Raw genomic sequence first — 20157 nt, 5'->3', positions numbered from 1 at the left:
AGGCCGTGGCATTTAAACGATGCCCAATTGGCATTAAGGGGCCTAAAGTGTTCCAAGAAAACATCCCCCACACCATTACACCACCACCACCAGCCTGCACAGTGGTAACAAGGCATGATGGATCCATGTTCTCATTCTGTTTACGCCAAATTCTGACTCTACCATCTGAATGTCTCAACACAAATCGAGACTCATTAGACCAGGCAACATTCTTCCAGTCTTCAACTGTCCAATTTTGGTCAGCTCGTGCAAATTGTAGCCTCTTTTTCCTATTTGTAGTGGAGATGAGTGGTTCCCGGAGGGGTCTTCTGCTGCTGTAGCCCATCCACCTCAAGGTTGTGCGTGTTGTGGCTTCACAAATGCTTTGCTGCATACCTCGGTTGTAACGAGTGGTTATTTCAATCAAAGTTGCTCTTCTATCAGCTTGAATCAGTCGGCCCATTTCGCCCACAGGACTGCCGCATACTGGATGTTTTTCCATTTTCACACCATTCTTTGTAAACCCTAGAAATGGTTGTGCGTGAAAATCCCAGTAACTGAGCAGATTGTGAAATACTCAGACCGGCCCGTCTGGCACCAACAACCATGCCACGCTCAAAATTGCTTAAATCACCTTTCTTTCCCATTCTGACATTCAGTTTGGAGTTCAGGAGATTGTCTTGACCAGGACCACACCCCTAAATGCATTGACGCAACTGCCATGTGATTGGTTGATTAGATAATTGCATTAATGAGAAGTTGAACAGGTGTTCCTAATAATCCTTTAGGTGAGTGTAGTTGATATCAACAATTGATGTTGTTTTAAAACAGTAGTCTATGTCACATTACAATGGCTTCCGCTGAGGACAGGTGTTTAAATCCTGGTAGCTGCATAACTAGCTAATCAGCATTTTAACCAACCAGTTTATAATCTTCCAGAATGGGTATACACTGCATACCCAACTGCCTTGATGATTATGCATTTGTTGTTTTTGATGGTCCTAAAGACACACTCCTGATGGAAATACGGTCCTATTTTAACAAAACACTTGGCGGCGAGGGGGTTGACCACTAGAAGGCTGGGGCAAATAGCCATCTCCTGAGAATATTCCCCTTGCATACATTCACCTCTGTTTTTTGTCAAAATGCACTCTATAGGTGTGATGAGTTGTATTGGCTGCATGTCCATGGCCCTTTAAGAAACTCCATGTTTTCGCTACATGTGATGCGTCAACATTAAAAGCGGATGATGCTGTTATGTAAAAAAGAAAAAGAAAAAAGTCAGAAGTGAGTCTCATACGGCAGGTAAGTGGTCTCCTTTCATATCCCGCTCCTTGATATGGGCTAAGTCAGTGACAGTGTAACTGAAGTCGAGGTCCGTCGCCACTTCGCAGTTTTCTGGTTCTACAACTGGATAAAACTAGATCATTTTACGACTGTGTAAATTAGCCTACGTGTTTGTTTCACATCTACAAGCGGAGTCGCATACACCTGACCAGTTATTGATTAATCGGGCTTTTGAATTGGGCTTCTTTTTATCCCTGAATTATTTTACAGGTTACTGGTTGGCTTGTTTTTAATACTTCAGGCGCAGTGCTCACGCGGAGTTACTACGACTCGAGCTCGAGTGTCTGGCAAGAACCGAAACCTGAAAGTCCAGTTAAAGCTAATTAATTCATGTATAGCCCCATCGCAGTTATTGGAGAAGATCGAACAGTTTATACCGAGCCGCTTTCATTTTGTGTCGATGCAGATAAGAGTCAACTTGACAGATCGTTATATTATGGGTCACTAACTCCGCACCCGCACTATCTCCCAAACAAACGTATTTTGCCATTAGAACTCAAAGCGTTGGCAACCGACAGTCGCCATAAGGTTAAACTGACGTGACGTGTATTAGATACTTTTCGAAGTGTATTATAACATTGTTATACCTAAATTATTATAACCTTGTAATGCAACAATGTAATGAAATTGATCACTGTATAGAGTCATTGTATCAGCAGACACTGGACAATATTATAATTATACTTTCTCTTTTTATACGCAGTCTGTGAGGACTAGATTTCACTGGTCCGGTTGAGAGTAGAGTGCTTGCCACTTGCACGCATAACTCAATGATGCTTTAGTAACTTTCGTCTCTTTTCATTGATGAAATCCACAGACATATGCAGTTCAAGAAAAGGCTGAATAAATTGTGCCTTTTCTGGATATTTATTATATTCTGAACATGTATTTAATTAATTATAAATGAATTGGCTAATTATAGAAAATACTGCTTTAGCTTTCCAGCCAGCATGTGCATTTTGCACAGTTAATGAGAAGCTTGAAGACTTTAAAGACTGTTTATTGTGTTGGAAATATTGCCTCCCACCCTGTTAGTCTGTTGTAAAGTTGGTTGCAGACTAGTTGCACTCGGCGCTCAGCTCATGTCTGTTCCAAGGGGTTCACAACTACTCCGGCTTGTACCACTAAGTAATTGCACGGCTCTGTTTCACGCATTTCTATCTGCAACGTTTTGAACATTTGAATACTGAATTGTTTCCCCATTTCGGTGGGCCAGAAAATGAAGCAATGTTTTTCTGGCCTCTGCCCTTTTTTCTTTATCAGTAAAGATAAATGTTTATTTTAAATCCACTTGGCAAAATCGTGTTATCATCCTCCACACATTGTTCCTACTCTTTCATCGATATCCGATAGATGCAATGGTGTGTCAAGGCCTTCCCTGGTCCTCTGGAGCTCCAGTTTATTCTGAAGTAAAGCTATGGACACTCATTTTTACTGTGTTGCAGAATGTTAAAAAATAATAATCTGGTTCATTTCTAGGTAGAAGCTGCATCAAAGGATGTCATTCAAATACAGCAGGGAAGTGAAACCTACATATGCAGGTGCATTAAAATACTAATATGCAGACATCAAGATATAATTTCTTTCAAAAATTGAAACAGAGGTTGGATTGTATGGATTGTTTGTATTGCAGAGCCCTTTAGCCTACAACAAGCCACGTTGTCATGAGGTCCAGCTAGTTTAGTTACACTTTATTTCAAGTGTGTGCCTAGCAAGAGTTTTGTTAAGTGGCGGTCTTGTAGGGCACTTGATGTATGCACAACAAATACCCATTGCCAACAGTATGTCACACACAGATGACTTGCCTCTTAAGTTGAGCAGGTTCTTGCCTGGTTGTTGTTTTGAAGGGCCAGCAGGGGGCACTCTTCCCTTTGGTCTAAATGTCAAATCCCAGTGGCCCAGGGCAGTGAAGGGGACATTGCCCTGCTAAGGCTGAAGTCTTTAGAGTTGGATGTTATATGTGTGCCATAACTTTCTGTGGTCACTATAGATCCCATGGGCTTGATCATAAGAGTGGGGGTATTAACCCCAGTGTCATGGCCAAATGTACAATCTGGCCTTCATACCAACAAGGCTATCTAAACATCCTCAACATCCAGTTGTCTCATTCATCCCCTCTCCTTCACCTGTAACTGTTCCCCAGGTCAACGTAGTAAAGGAGAATCTGTTCTCAGTCCACGTGACTGGTGAATTAAATATACTAAATGTACTCAATCAATAATATATGTAAGTCTCTCTGGATAAGAGCATCTGCTAAATTTCTCAAATGTTAAATGTATTGATGAAAATATTCCTGATACCATTCTGGCAGGTAAGCATATACTACTTTGTAGTTAATGTTTAATCAAGACTTTTTGGGAAAGTCTTTATCTACCAGAAGACTGTTTTCATTAGCATGATCACTAACGACTACACAAACTGATAGACCGCACACACACACAGACAGGCATTTTCTTTGCATCTTCAGAAAGTTTGAAGAAATACGAATCCCTAAGGCATTCTTTTCAGGTCTTATAATACATGTGGGGAAATTAATATGTAGAGCCTCATACTTGTTCCGGAGGACTTGGCTCAGCATGGTACAGAGTGGCAGGCCGGGCCTCATCACACTCTAGTGACTCCTTGTGACGGGTCAGGCACCTGAAACCTAAGTGGCAGTTGTTGGCCGGAGAGCGATTTTCCTCCAAGCCTGTCATAATGAAAGCAAGGTCATAATCACCAGTTGGATACCATGAAATTGTATGGGGAGAGAAATGGTTTAGAATTGTGAAACGGGCAGAAAGAAATTGTAAAGGGGCATTTTAGTCAGCATGACATTACATGGCGCTAATGTAGATCACTCGGTTATTAAGCATCCAGTCATTCTGACGGCTTTAGAACGGATGCGGAAGGCGAAACAATGAGGAAAACAATGAGACTTAATTAGACATGTTCCTGAATCATGTCTTGGGAGGCTGTACTGCCAGTAGAAAAGACATTGAAATGGCAAAACAAGAGAACTCCTGCTATTCAACAACACATTTACAACCAGCCGATTATCTTTGTAATGTATTTACTTTCTAGCAGACACTGTTACAGTAGTGGTGTTTCAAGCGCCACGCTCTACAGGCTAAGCTACACAGGACCAAAATATACTGCTCTCTGAATATGAGGGGAAAAAATTAGTGCACACAATTAGTGAACAAACCCCAGTGTCATGCTGCAGTTGAAGTTACCTTGCTGTTAAGCCTTATCTTCGTCCACTACCCACTCTGTTGGGACAACACAGTTGAAACTATTGATGTGACTCATAGTCATATCTGAATGCAGGTATGTCTACAGTGGAATATTTAATAAATCAAATGTATACTTGTCAGTTCTTGAACTGAACTCTAACGTTGAGGATAACTTGTTTCATATGGCCACGCTGCAATCGTCAGCCACTACCCGGAATCGCGCCAAAGCCGCAGCTGTGAAATTTACTGGTCTGTTTCTAGGAAGGGGGGGAAACGGTCACTGAAACCAAACCAACCTACATCAGCTGTTGGTGGATCCACAGCTGCCGTGGATTTGAAGATTAGACGCTGGGCTCCCTAGCTTCTCTGTTTTCACACTCAAGTGTTTACACTGTGAAGTACTGTAAATCCTGATTTAGGAGGCGGACAAAACCCCTCAGGGTGACAGGCTTGTCTTTAACCTCCACTGACAAGCACCATGCACATGGCATAAAATGTCCTTCAATGTTAACAGATGCTTAAAAAGCATGACTGAAATCGGCACTTTCCACTTCCAAAATACGGGCCCTCCCAGTCCCGCTGTATCAGAAGACCATTGTTCCTAATGTTCTTTGAGAGACATGCCGACCTTTTTACTGGTGTACCAAATCTGTCAACGAAAGTCCAGGCTGTGCGTGGATTTTTTTTATTTTTATTGATGTATAACAGTGCAACTGAATGAGATCTAAAGTGCTCACTGCAAAAATAATCATTGTCTTCCTCTCAGCTCTCTCTCTCAGGTCTCTCTCTGTTCTCTCTCTCGCAGTGGTCTCTCTCTTTGTCTCAGCTCATTCTCTGTGTCTCAGCTCCTTCTCTCTCTCTCTCTCTCTCTCTCTCTGTCTCAGCACTCACTCTCTGTCTCTGCTGTCTCCCAGCTCTCTCAGCTCTTTCTGTTTTTCCATCTCTCTTTCTGTGTCTCAGCTCTCTCCCTTTTTCAGCTCTCTCTCTTTTTTTTTCAGCTCTCTCTCTCTGTCTCTCTGGTCTCTCTCCACCAGCTCAGCCCTCTCCCAGCTCTGTCTCAGCTCATTCTCTCTCATCTTTCTCTCTTTCAGCCCTTAGTTCAGCTCTCTCAGCTCTCTCAGCCTGTCAGCTCATCCTTCTCTCAGCTATCTCTCCTTGACAGCCCAGCCCTCCCTCCATTCTCGCTCACTAACTCAGGCATTTTGGCGTCTATCCCACTGTTCCTTGGAAATTAGCGGTAGCAGCAGCTGAGCAACTGACTTTGTGTGTCGTTTCCTGTTGGATCAGAAGTTCTGAAATGTTATCTATAAATCTGTGAACAAACATATACAATGAATATTCACATTCTCTGCCTGTTGGTTTTCATAGCATGGGTTTGACGTTTCTTGATTTTTACGGTAAGCAATTTAAGCTTTCCACACCCACATACAAATATATTAATAGTATTACAGAGTTCCCTCTGTAAGTATTGGGACAGTAAGTATTTTTCAGTTTTTTTAGCTTTTAGACATACTGAAGTATTACATTTTCAGGGCACCAAAAAGTATTGAGACAATTGGCTTGACAGGTGTTTCTGGTTAGTCAAATGTTTTCCGTCACATCCATTGTGCATGCTTGAGAGAGCTGTCCAAGGTGTCTAGAATAACTCCCCCTCCATGCATGGATGCCAGTGGAACCTTCTCACTTGTCTTCATTGATGATGTAACAGCTCGCAGCTGGGTTGTTTTTTTTCATGGCCAAAATGTGGAAAGTTCTTGACTGGCCATGTCAGTGTCCAGATTTAAATACACTTCAACATGCCTTAAGTCTAAATTTTTAGTCTAAACAAAAAAAAGGCATCTGAAGACGACTGCAGCACAAGCCAGGTGGAGCATCACTGTAAATGTGGTAACTACAAGGCAGGACAAAGGAGCCTGGAGGAAGACTTTTAATACGTAACTAAGATATAAAAGTAACTGAAACCAAGACACAAAGACAGAAACAACTTTACATGGGAACAATAAGCAAACACAAAGGCAAACAACATACACTCGGAAAGAAGGTACTTAAATAGGTATGGGGATCAGGAACACGGGTGTCGGGGCAACTATGACCAGCAGGTGTCGGTGCTCAAACGAGGCACATGACAAACGCCAGAAGATCCAAACTGGGTCAATGGATCACAGGCTTCAGGCCATTATTGCTGGCAAAGTTTAAGCGACCAAATACTAAACCACCAAGTGCTTCGTTTGGACTTTATGTCAGTATGTCCTGATACTTTCTGTTCCATAAAATTTGCTAAGTAAAGGTCCAACAGGAAAAGGGAACTTTATCACATTAAGTGAATTGGTGCGTGATATTGCCTCGTTTATACTCCGGTTAGAATGAATCTCAGCTGTAATTCAAAAGCACTGCACAAAGACATGGTTTCTAGTTGGTGCCCGAAAGAACGAGCTTGGTCTTACTAAATTTCTTGCTAAGTAAAGAGCAAGTGCTCGGAATGCAATTTAGGTGCTGATTCAGTGTAGGGGGTCATGATCTCACCAGTCTGACTACTTAGGGGCTTCCCACCATTTTCATGATCCATTAAATCAGACATTAGGCCATTTACAACAGTTAATTATACAGTTAAGTTAATTTTGATGAGGCCAATTATGATTTAGTTGGGGTATGTTTGACTCTGGCATTATGGTAACACGATAATAAAATAACCATAAAATTGGGTCTCAGACCAATTATTACGCCATCATCAAACCATTTCCTCCCTCTCTGCAAGTGTTGACATTTCACTTCCTTATGGTTTTCAATATATTTTACCAGGATAATAGGACTTTTCATGTGGAATCGTTGGTGTAAGTGTGGTCATTCCAATAACCACGGAAATGCTGTTGGAGCAATTTATTGGCTCTGGCGTGTAGGTCTAGTCCTTACGCATTTCTCCCTGGGTTGCAAAAAGCTAAATCAGCATGACGTGAGCTAAATAAAATGTAAAAGGCTTTTATGAATAAATGAATACGTCCAATGCTCTGTTAACATTACACTGAGGTGGGTCAATTGTTTTACCTCAGTGTCACTGTTTTGTACCTGAGTGTCGTATCCTAAAAGATGACCACATTATCGGCTTTCAAAATCAATATCTATCTTACCGTTATATTGTTTTATGTCCTCTGGTTTTGCCAAGGATGATGAGTTCAACCGGAATGGGGCCTGTACGTGCGGTGGGTAGCCGGTCGGATCCGTGGTCAGTTCAGCCTAGCTGACGCTGTGCTAGACAAGCGTTAGTAGCGCTAATTTTTATTGCCACATGAACTTTGGGTACTTGTTATAATGACTAAGACACGCATTTAAAAATACTTTTTTATGGTCTATCCAAAAATGGGTACAAGACTACTTCATACCATTTTACCACAGTTATTGGGGTGCAATTTCCTGTTAGGCCTATCATTTTCTTTCTCTGGTTCATTCAGCCTTATTGTGGCCATTCTGGAGCTCTTAAAAACTCAAACGGGCCTATCATTTCTACAATTTATCACAGAGATGTGACGTTTGGCCCATTGTTTTCTATGATACCTTTCCACACAATTTGTGTTATTTTATCCATATGCGTTATTGATTGTGTAGCCTACTCCCAAATGTAGTTTGAGAGAGAGATTTTACGGTTTTGGTAAATCCTGATGCTCAAAATGTTATTCCAAGCATTCCTAGCTTAAGAAATGGATTCATTAAACAAAATATATAAAAAACATTTATATTGCATCGGCCCTAAAACGTTGTAAAGACATTGTACAGGAGTGAGACGCAGTCGATCCCATGGCAGGACATAACCTGTACAAGGAGGCAAAGGTTTAGACAAGTGGACCACCTAAATAAATGTATATACGGATGTAATATTAGTTTAATGATTAGGCTTAATTTGAAATGAATTGGTAATATCCAGGTAGGTAATATAATTTAATCGGACGACCGTTCAAAGCGCACCAATATCATAGTTGTCGTTTAAACGTGTTAAGATTGGCGTTGATTCAGGAAGGATCTTAATTGTCCACTTTACAAGAAAGTTTCGGCTTGATATCGATTTATTGTCCGCTGCCGGGTGGTCTCTTGGAGTAGGTTTGATTCATGTAGCAAGTTTGATGCTCGGGTTAAACCTTACCGTTCGAGGTAGAACAGAGGAATATGGCCATGGATTAATGTTAATTACAATGTCGATATAATTAGAAAATAATCAATCTTTGTGAATATCGGTGTTTTTGGAAAGATTTTGCTTGTCCCAGCGCAACAGCAGTCTCGCGAATGCGCCGCATATATATTATCTTCAGCATGCCACTTCGGAAGTAGGTCACCGTTTTACCATGCCTCAGCTCTATTGGGCGCTCGCGTTATTTCTCAATCAAATGTCGACACTGGGCATCATTTATTCAAGGTGTAACCAGAATTAAAGTGGACTCAAGTCGACCATCTATCGCGAACTAAGGTAAAATTATATAGCGCGGAGCCTACATCACATTTAATGTAAGCTTGATAAACGTTGTAATAACATGCTTATAACCGCTTTATTAGGTTCGCAGTTAGTGACCATGGTTATGTCTTGCCTGTACCCATCTGAGCCGTTACTTCTGATATTATACCAAAGCTTGTCATTCTGTTAGAATAGCCTTTGTCGATGGAAAAAAAACTATAATTTAGAACAGATTTTGGCAATGCATTATCACAGTCTCACAGTTTGGGTTCATAGGCAGACCATAATGAAATGCCTATGATATTAAATATGCGATTATGGATCTATTCGCTCATCTAAATACTGAAAACGTAAATGAGTCATTAGTTAATCATAATGGGTGAGCTTCCGATCTTGTGTGCTCAGCCTCGTGCTCATGGTGGTATATGTATCTAGTAAACCCGGACTGTGATGATGATATGAGAGCGAATCTGGATCCTGTGATACGCCCTGAGAAATGCACCCGGGCGCAAGGTCGGTTTCCTGATATCCATATTCTGCTTCTCGCGCCCATTATTATTTAAGTGCATAGGGAAGGTTTTGGGTCTTAGAATATGATGCCGTTTAGATTGTTATACTATTCTTTTTACAGCGGTTGGCTATATATCACAAGTCTTTTATAATGTATTGATCACTCCCGGAATGCCCAAACTGTGCATATACCAACTTTTTGTGTGTTTGAAAGTTAAAAAATATATGATACGTCAGTCAAGAGGCCTATCCTTAGAGATGAGCGGATTTTTTTCTTAATGTATATTGTCTAGATGCTGATCTTTATTCAGTACAAAAAAACGTGGAGAACATTATTTTAGTTACTCAAGATCAATACCCTGTGTCTGATCCTAACTAAGCAACTTGATTTGATATCCAAAGACAGAAGCTTAATGTGGGTCTCCATCTGTTCCATCATTATAGGTAAATTAAGTTTGTCTTTCTCATGTATGGCATTTCATGGTTCACTGGAGGTAATGTCCCTCCAAGTTGTGGGATTCAGGTAAACCAACCCTTATTGCGTGGATGCAATTTAAAACACTGTTTGTCAGACAAATGTAAAATAACTAGATCTAAAATAACTAGATATTGAAGAGAGTTGGTATGTTTTAGGAATATAACATTTTGGTCAGTGCTCTTTGGGTTATTCTATTGATGATGTGTAAAATACATCTTCATAAGCTGTGAAAACAACATTATCCATAACACAGCTGGCATCTGTTCAAATTTATTTGCATCCATATTTTCAAATACACAGCTCAAGACATATACTTTTTGTTCTGGCCTGTGTATTCTTTGTCAATTGTAATTGAAAGTATTTAGTATTTTTATACATATTTGTACGCATCAATGACTGAGCTGAATTCTAACCACATTTACTGATAATAGTAACACAATTTAACAAATCACTTACACTTTTGAAATATCTATGTAATTAAAATGAATTGAAATGCAATTTTATTTTGCAAAAATAGTTAGTACGCCCATTCTTTATCAGATAAATTGGTTGAAATTATAATCGGGTGCACCGAAACAGGTGCACAATATTTGGAAATCAGTAGATAATAATTTTAGACGGTCCAGCCTTCCATAAAGATTAGAAAATTGGGCTTGTTTGATCTTAACCGTATGGGTGTGTGGTAACTCATCTTGCCAAAATCGAAAGGCCCTATCTATGCTCCTCAGAAGAAAGATTTATTGATGCACACGTGTCTTACAAAGCCATTTCCATGCAATTTGAAGTACATCAATCCATTGTCCAACTGAGAAAATTCCAGAATATTGGGATGATATATCTACAAATGACATCCAAGAGCTGACTGAAAGATGCTCAAGGAAGTCTCTAAAAACCCTTAGGTATGATGTCAGTGTTGAAGTGAGTCAGCTGTCATAATGAAAATAGAAAACTTGACCTACATGGGAGGTCAGATGGGAAGAAGCATTCAGTCTCAAAAAAGAATATCAAGACATGGTTGATGTTTGCCAGACAGATGTTTTCCAGTCAGGTTGAGTTCTTTGCCTGCAGTGCCAGACTAGGTGTAGAAGAAAAAAACACTGCATTGAACAGAAGCACCTCATACCAACTTTAAAGCAGGGAGGCTGTGGTATCATGGTCTGGGGCTGCTTTGCTGCCTCAGGACCTGGCCATCATGCCATCATTGATTAAACCATGAATTCCATTTTGTACTAGAGAGTTCCTGAGGAGAATGTGAGCCCATCTGTCAAAAGGCCGAAGCTGAACCGAATGTGACTCTTGCAACATGGCAAAGATCCAAAACACAAACAAAGCTGCAACAGAACAGAAAGAAGATATGGAGGGTCATGGAATGGCAGAGTCAAAGGCCAGATCTCCTTCCTTATCAAAATGCTATGACACAGAAGAAGCTGCACTGTAAATGAGGTTTAGAAGAAGAAGAAAGCAAGTAATTCCAAGCCAAGCTTCAGAAGTTAAATATTTAGGTTTGTCCCATAAGTAAACCTTTTCAAGCAGATAATGGTTCATATTAGCATTTAGGTCTTTCGTTCATTGCATTAGTTGTAGCAATACATCAATCCCAATTGTACAGCAATGGATAATCACTTCAGGGAGTCTTAGGCTTAGATGTGCATCTCCAGGGTGTGAATGACAAGTCTCTCGTTGTGTTTCCCAGAGAACACAAATGCTTGAATGGCACCAGTTTACTCTGATGTTCTGTGCCAGAAAAGTACTGGGATGTCAAATGTTCGCCCCTCCTGAGAGGCCGTAATAAGCATGTTTTAAGCGTGTTCCGTTGAAAACACGGTCCGGGTGTGTTCACTCATGAGGGTAATGGTGTGTTGAAGTGGTTGCACGCACCGATCTGATTGTACAAAGCTTGATTGATGAATCACTTAAGCATGATTGTAACTGCACAGCGGGGATAGGTCAAGAGTGTGCTTTCCTGGAAAATTGACTGTGTGTGTGTGTGTGTGTGTGTGTATGTTTGTGTGTGTATGAAATCCAGTGTGTGTGTGTGTGTGTGTATGTTTATCTGAGGGGGAATTCCTCCATTATGGTTCTAGGGTATTTTATGTCTACAATAAAACCGGTATTGTGTCTGACTTTCTTAATGGCTGTTTATCCAGTAGTGTGTCTGCGCTACGTTTCTTTCCAAATTAAACTCCCTGTTCAGTGACACCTTTGTCTCCTCCTCCAGGAGCTGTATGAAGGGAGGTGATGACCCACGCACGCCAGAAGAACTCTCTGAGTCGATACCGGCCCAGTCTCAGCTGGGAGCGGGTGGGGGGGCTGTCGCAAGCTGAGACCTCGGCGGGGGGAGCCCGTCCCGGTTTTTCAAAACCAAAAAGAGGCAGGCCCAAGAAGGTCGGGCTGGGCAAACGGAAGGGTAGCAATGATCTGAGAGTGCCTGAGAAGGAGGTGGGGGAGGTGAAGAAAGAACGGAAGCTATACCCTCTCAGGGGCAGGACACTGAGGGACACCATCACCTGCCGCGTTCTCCTCACTCGTCTGGAGGAGAGCGGGGGTGAGGAACGCGTTAGCGTCTTGAAGAGTCCAAAAGGGATCATTAAAGAAGAGGGGCATAACCTGTTGCCTGAGAAGACCATGCCCTGCAGGATTCAACAGAAGGTTTGCAAAGCCTATTCACAAGCTCTGGAATCAGAGAAACAGTCAAAAGTGCCCATGTTACCAGTTGTGGAGCCTCGCAAACGGAGGCTGGCCTCCCTCAATGCAGAGGCCGTGAACAGTCTGCTCATGTACAGAGAAAATCTGCAGGGTTCCAGACTCACAAAGACTCTACAGATCAATGGGACCCTGGCAAATGGTGCAACTACTTTGGGACACGAGGTGTCCCAAGGGGACACGAGGGGTCCTAAGGTGGCAAAAGCTGACATTTGTGCAACGGGAAATTCCAGAAAATCCCAAAAGACTGACAAAACGGAGGACGTGGATCTGCTGGCTCTGTACAGTCCCACTCCTCGGCGCCAGGCCGGCCTAAACGCTGCTGCTATGCTCAAGATCACCAGCTCTTCCTTCAAAGTCAGACACAGAGTGGCCAAGACCAGCCCCAACCAACCAAGGACCAAACAGTCACCCCGCCCCAAGCTAAAGAAAGAGGGTTGCCGTGGACTCCAGTTCCTTCGGGGATGCCGTCATATCCGTAGAAATTATTTGTGTTGCCCGGAACCCGGATTGGCAGGAACTGCTGAGGGACCGCACGGCTCAGTAAAATCTGGCTTCCAGTCTCAATCCCTGCTGGGCTACCCGATGAAGTATGTGAACGAGGAGCACAGTGAGACCCCTGGGACTCCTTCCTACTGCTGTTCCAAGGCGAGGTTGGCGGAGTTCTGCCACCGCATGGCTCTGTTCCTGGACCAGGAAGGCTTTGGCGACAGCAAATCTGAGGCGCGTTCACTCCCCAAGAGCACGGCCCCGAGTCCCCATTCCCTTGTCCACCCACACGCCCTAGCTGTGGGCCCCCGCCCTTACTCGTGTTTCCCCGGCTGCTACGTGCCCTTTGCTCACTACGAAGACTCCCCCCTACCCATGACCTCCGCAAGCTCTGACCAGATACCCTTTTTGCCCTCTAAAGTGGCCCCCATCGCATTGTGGCCCGGTAAGGTCCAGAGCTCCAAGCTGCTGTCCCCAGCAGGCTCCCAGCCCTCAGAAATAGCTCACCCGGTCTACTGCTATGAAGAACCCTGCCAAATCAGTGGCTATGCCTACAGAGCGGCGTCCAACATAACCAGCAGGAGGTGCTGTTTTGACACAGGCGTATCCGGCCGCAGCCAAAGCATCTGGACAGGTAAAAGGATCCTTACAGGTGTATGTTGGGAATGACGATTTGAACGGATCATGTTGATTGCTGAGTTAGCTGCTTGTTTGAGGTGGCTCTGTGACCTTTTTAGTTGATCAGTTATACAAGCAAGACTCGTCTGAGAATAGTACTGTTTTGACCTTTGAGTTCTCCATTTAAGAACAGCAGTTCCAGAGTAATGTTACAAAGAATCAAAAAATTCCAGAGGGAAGGTAGTTTTCGAGGAGGTTTCAGTTGTGTTGTAAAAGCCTGGTAGGGTTTACATTACACAGTCCTGAGCTGAACTGTTTTTCCTTCTCTCAATATACAGTAGATTGGTCAGTGTAGTGCCTTATTTGATCCAGACTTTAGTTGCATGCCTCACCACAGATGGTATATTGTGTATCTGGAGTGTCAAACTCATTAAATGGTCTGCTTTTTTTTGTCCTTTCAATTTGTCTGTAATTAAGAACTAGGCAACCATGTGAGGTAAGGTCAGCTAATTAGTGACCTTAATTAATAAATTAGCTGCAAGGTTGGACTGAAAACCGTCACGCATTCGACACTTTGTGGAAACTGTTTGACATCTGTGCTGTAGATAAATAGTATGTGCCGTCCTAATCCTGCCCTACTCTCTGATCAACTGAACCCCAGTTACTCTGAATTCCAATTGCTCCCATCGGTCCCCTGTACAGGGTCTGTTAATCTGTCTAACAGAACACGGTACTGTACACCAGGAAGGCTGACATGTTTCCTCATGTTGTTACTATCAGCCAGGTGTCTCACAGCCCCGACACTTTGGTCAATGCCTCAGGAGCATTGGATGACATGGCCGAACTGTCACTGAGGGAATTTGCTCTTAGCTCGTCTGGAGATGGTTTGGATTTGCTTTGGTCCGCGGATAGCGGTGCCTATGACCTCGTTGAGACACTGATTACAGATCAAGATGGCGCATCATTGGAATTGACCACTCAGAGGTGGTTTGAGCTGAGATAAATTGGTATTTGGCTGTGTCCTGTTCTCTCTCTTGAGCTGCCTGCTTTGAAGTGACGCTAAAAGTGACCCTTTTCCCCAGTTATTCTTTTCCTTTTTCCACAAGCAATCCAATTGACAGAGTTATTATGTGACTGCTATTGTAAAATCTCTAAAACTGGCTGGATTTAGTGTTCAGGTAAAATACTTTTCTTTAAAGAAACATTAAAGCATCTGTACCACCTCTTGTGTACAGAGACAACCATCACATCTAGTGAAGTCCAAAATGATTGCACTCTCGTTAAAAATTAGCAAAAAACATTTTAAAAAAATTGTTAGCTACATTGTTTGCCAAGTAAAAGGGAATATATTATTTTATAATCATAGAATTGCTCAGAGAAAGAGGTATTTATGTAATATTTTTGAAATGCCTTTGTATGCCTTGCTATGAAAGGGTAATGGCACTGAAAACTGGCGATTACATTGGAAGGAATCTTAGACCAGCGCTCTGTTGAGAATCTTTCCAAGTCTTTGTGGCAAGTGACATTTAGAAATTAAAGACAGCATTTAATTTAACAGGCAGCTAAATGCTATTCACAAAAACATTAGAAAATGTTCAGACCCCCCCATTCAGCAGTGTATATTACTTTGCATGAAACTGTATCATGTCAGCAAACCAGGCTTCCTTTCTATCCAGCTTTGGGATTCCACTTGAGGATTCGTAATGGCCTCTATTGACTGTAAACAGCCCTCTGATGCTGCACTGCCGGTCTGGGGTCCAAATGGCCGCTTCTGTCACTCTAGTGTGCGTTGTGTGACAGTTCTGCGCCCTCACAGCTCCAATTAGGACGGAGGGGGTGGGCGGGCGGTGTTCCAATCTCCACAGCTCTCAGCGACTCTTTGTCTGTATCCGTGGCGATGAGACAGAGTGGGCGGGCGTGGAAGGGAAGGAGAGGATGAGTGGGTGTGTGTTTTTCTGTGAGGGTATTTCTACGTGTGTATGTAAGCGACTTATTGCCCCACAACCTCCCACAGAAGACTGCTCCTCATCCCGGGAGGACTGCGGCCCCCGCTCTGTCTGGGTTTCCGCGGCCCCCCGGCCACCCTCCGGCTGCCCCGCCTCCCCTAGTGCTCCGCCCTCAGCCCAATCGGTGCCCCGCCTCCGGACACCCCTGTCGGACCCCAGCCAACCGCAGGTCCCGCTGCACGTGGCTCGGGAGTGCCCCCAGAGTGCCAAGGCGCCCAGCGGCTCGCGGTCGGAGGTGCCCGGCGGCTCGCCGGCCGTCTGTCCCCACATTCAGGACCGACAGCAGCTGGGGCCTTCCTGCCGGGCCACCAGCAGAGCTGCCAAGCAGCACCGCATCAGCCGTCGGCGTGCCACCAATGGCTGGCTGCCCGTGGGCCTGCCCTTCAAGAAGGAGGTCTTCGCCGTGGTACGTGTTGGTCGCTGTAAAGGCATACCGTTTCTTCATTCTCTGGTAGCTAGCCGAGGCCACTGTATATTTGAATGTGCACTCTTAAAATTAAGGAAATCTTAGCCTCTATGCATGGTGGGATCACTATGGCGTCTTTAATGACTGTGAAAAACCTAATGTGCTTGGCCCGTGCTAATAACTGAGCTGTTAACTGGCAAATATATGTTGAAAATGTTTTAAGGGGGAGGAGACGGCAGTGCTACGAACGTGTTTCGAGGCGGTCCAGAGGGACGGGGAGGTGATTGGAGTTCGAGACACAGTCCTGCTGCGCTCAGGCCCCAGGAAGAAGTCTCAGCCCTACGTGGCCAAGATCTCAGCCCTGTGGCAGGACTCAGAGTCAGGTGAAGCGCCGCTACAGAGCTAAACGGACACAGATGGACTACAGTGTAGACATTTTTAAAGCCAAATAACCTACAGGTTCAAATAGTTTTGGTTTTAAAAGACTTGGTTGGGCTAAACCTTTCTTTGTTGCCAAACAATTTTTTTTTGTTATTATAGATGGAATCCTTTTCCGATCAGTTCCAAATACACCATTTAATTCAGTGCGGCTTTAGTTGGGATTTTTCTGGTATCACTCTGAACACAGCACTCCCTCTTTCTTCTCAGGAGAAATGATGATGAGCTTGTTTTGGTACTACCGCCCAGAACACACGCAGGGAGGACGTAATCCCTACACACACTCTGAGGTGAGTTCACAGAAAACACAGTTCATGCTGTGTGCCTTCCAATCACAGTGTTTGCCCAGCCTGGTTCTCCCTGGGAATAGCGATGGCAAACACATTGCTTCCGTTTTATTATGTATTTCTCTGAGAAATAGGCGGTATGGGCTTCCTGTTGTCAATATCCCCCAGGAACAAACAGACTTTGTTCACCCAGGCTAAGAATAATAAACAGAAACCCTAAGCACAATGTTCTGCGAGAGAGTGTCGGGTCCTGTTCGGTGGGAAGAAAAGAGTTTTGAAACAGGGAGGCACTACCTGACCATTGACCAATTAAAACCCAGAGTTTCATTCTCGTTGTGAATTGCTTTGCAGTAGTGTGCCTGGGTTTGGGGCAGACCTATACCACATTACTGCCCCTACTTACCAAAGTCCCTGTCAGGATAACCAGCTACGATTAGACAGCAGCATTTAGTTTATTTCCTGTTATTGTTTGGTTTCAGATGCATTTGTGTGCACATGAAAAAAGTATTTTCAATGTTAAACACCAGAATGACTCTTAACATTAGAATGGTTAATTTTTTTATTTTTCTTCACAATGTTAATTAAAGTCATAGTACACTTTCTACAAAGCTACCATGGACACATCCAAATAATAATAAAAAAATTATAAATGTTTTTTTCCGCAGAGAGCCTTTTGGTGTGACTGATGAGCAGACCAGGAGAGACTCATCTTGTCAATTGAATTATTACTTTTTATTTAGAATCTACATTGTCGCTATCTTGACTTGACCCGAGAGATTGAGCTAGCTAGCTAACACTAGGCTAATTGAGTATGCAAAACTTTTTAACTATGCGTTTTCTACATTTACAACTAAATTAAATATTTATTTGTAAAAGCCTACCTGTTTGGCGCTGTACCATATCCATCTGATTTTACCTTTCAAATCTGCCATCCAATGAAAATGTATGCATTACCCACCGCTTGTAACTTAATTTCCAGAATGAGATTTTTGCTTCTCGGCATCAGGACCAGAACAGTGTGGCCTGCATTGAAGACAAGTGCTACGTCTTGACATTGGCACAGTACTGTAGGTACGTATAAAAAAATACAAATAAAATAAAAGCGATATCATTTTTTGAAACAGCATTTAATAGGACATTGTGAGTTGTTGATTAGATTTCATTACATTATACCTGTTGTATTGTATTTGTTGACTAATATGGTGTCCTTGACGTGTCCTTGGTTGGTTTTGGTTTTCAGATTTTGTGCCTTGGTGAAGTGCCGCGCAGAGGGTCTCTCCGGGAGGGCCACCGGAGTGGTGCCGCCCTGCCCGGAATACGCCGTCCCTCCCCACCGGCGTGTCCCGGCAGACATCGAGCCCCACCTGGTTTTTGTCTGTCGCCACGTCTACGACTTCCGCTACGGGCGTGTCCTGAAGAACCTCCAGTAGCGTTTCTAAAGACGCCGGTGGTGTGACGGACTCTTAAACCGAAAAAAGGGGAAGCTGAAAATGCTGAATTGAAACCGACGTGTCAAGCTTTCCAGTGTACCCAAAAGGCAGTATGAGTAGTTTAGCTGAAGCCAAGCCCAAAAACACCAGCAGCCTCATAGAGAAGCCAGTTAGAAAATTCCTAAGACACCTTTATTCTAACCTTTGTGCACAAAACACCCACAGAACAATCGTGACTAACGCCGACCTTTTCCCCATTTCTCACAGCCGAAGATATGAACATTTATTTATTTAACCAATATCTACAATGTTTTAGTTTTTTGGATGATGTGATATCATTGCTTCCTATGTAATGCTCCAGTGCGAGCTGGATGCTAGTGCACCTGCTCTATCAGCCCTGGTAATGAATTTGAAGGGCACTGTAATCCTTTCTTGTTATTGCTCAACTACATTTGATGTTTTCTGAAATTCCCACAAAGTCTCTAAATGGTCAGTAACAACATTTGGGTAAAGTGGAAGGGTGTGGATACTTTCCGAAGGCAAAACGTGTGGATAAAAAGAACAACGGAATTAGTCTGCATAGATACAGTCTTGGGACAAAGCAAAAATAAAATAAAATGTTGCTAAGCAGGCTTGTTAAAAAAGGAGATTTGTGCTCAGTGACCAAATGTGATCCTTTACAAACTCCTCAGAGAGGAGAAAAAAACTGTTGCAAGCTAAGTCTGTCAATGTCTTTTTGAATTCTTCCCAGTTATTGCTAATGTCCTTGCCTCATCGAGACATGCTCTCCTAAGCACGTCTTGCCAAGCCATTTGTTTTGCTTGCTCAACCATGTGCTAGGAGGAGAATGCATTTACCAGCCAACAACCACGATTCGAGCTTGCAGGCCCCATACTTCAAAGTTGCTGGGGGCATGACAAGGCAAGGCAACCACCATCCCTAGAGGGGGCGGAGACAATGTGCACAGCAACATGTGAGTCATCAGGGCATCGTTGCATGCCGCAGACATGATTTGAATTCCTTGCCGCAATGAACCAGCTGTACAGCAAAGCAATGTCTCAGCCAACATCTTCTGTCCACCTCAAAATGGAGTGTCTCGTTATGTCTCAAGTCACCGCCGAAATACAAAAGAACAGGATCTTAATAGGCAACAAAACTGAATATGTTTGAAGTTAATTAATGTGCCACAACAGGACATGACCAGAATGCATCAGTGATTCTGATTTCTTGGATCATTCTAAAGGTGCAATGGGAAAACCCCTGAGTGAGTGTGCAGAGGTTGAGCGTACCAGTTTCTCTTGCTGTTAATGATTATCCAAATCGTACATGCGCCCCCATACGAATACTAATAACAACACAGATTCCTGCTAGGGGCTACATCTATCTATTCAAGACAAATCATGACATTAAAAGACAAACTCTTTGTTTCCTGGTAAAATATTTTGAATACATTATATTTTTTGCACCATATTATTTTATGTTTTTCGTAAAATAATCCAGCGTTCAGGGGTCTGTTTGAGATAGGACACAGGACTTGGCTTAATTTATGTCCGAAACTGGCCCAAAAATATTTAATTTGAGAGATAATTAATTTCTTAAACGTGTCTTCTAAATTCCACACAAACAAATCTAACTTTTCATTCTTTAAAATGAAATTGCAACAACTCCAAACATTGCAGTGATTTTTGAGATATCACTTTAAGTCTTCAGAGTGGCTATTGAAGGATCTAACTGAGCCCTGCTTCCTTGATAACATTCTTTCCTGGAGCATTGGATTAGTCATGCGTAATGGCAGAGGTGCACGCGAAGACAC

The 20157-nt window shown here is 43.0% G+C and overlaps 1 protein-coding gene across 4 annotated transcripts; it reads left to right on the top strand.

Annotated features, from left to right (window-relative positions):
- The first annotated feature begins 857 nt into the window (after nucleotides 1–857).
- Nucleotides 858–18974, top strand: bahd1 (bromo adjacent homology domain containing 1). 4 transcript variants are annotated; one of them, XM_010879477.2, is made up of 7 exons: nucleotides 858–1284; nucleotides 12186–13793; nucleotides 15795–16189; nucleotides 16413–16572; nucleotides 16838–16917; nucleotides 17894–17985; nucleotides 18155–18974. In XM_010879477.2, the coding sequence occupies exons 2-7, from the start codon at nucleotides 12206–12208 to the stop codon at nucleotides 18342–18344; spliced, it is 2505 nt and encodes an 834-aa protein (XP_010877779.1). In that variant the 5' UTR covers nucleotides 858–1284; nucleotides 12186–12205; the 3' UTR covers nucleotides 18345–18974. The 4 variants fall into 4 exon arrangements, with proteins under 4 accessions (XP_010877779.1, XP_010877777.1, XP_010877778.1 ...); XM_010879475.2 differs by having other exon boundaries at nucleotides 15792–16189; XM_010879476.4 differs by lacking the exon at nucleotides 858–1284 and adding an exon at nucleotides 8440–8994 and having other exon boundaries at nucleotides 15792–16189.
- The last annotated feature ends 1183 nt before the right edge of the window (nucleotides 18975–20157 follow it).

The sequence above is a fragment of the Esox lucius genome, chromosome 15 (assembly GCF_011004845.1).
Source record: "Esox lucius isolate fEsoLuc1 chromosome 15, fEsoLuc1.pri, whole genome shotgun sequence".
Classification (NCBI taxonomy): Eukaryota; Metazoa; Chordata; class Actinopteri; order Esociformes; family Esocidae; genus Esox; species Esox lucius.
This window is presented reverse-complemented; position numbering and strand designations above follow the sequence as displayed.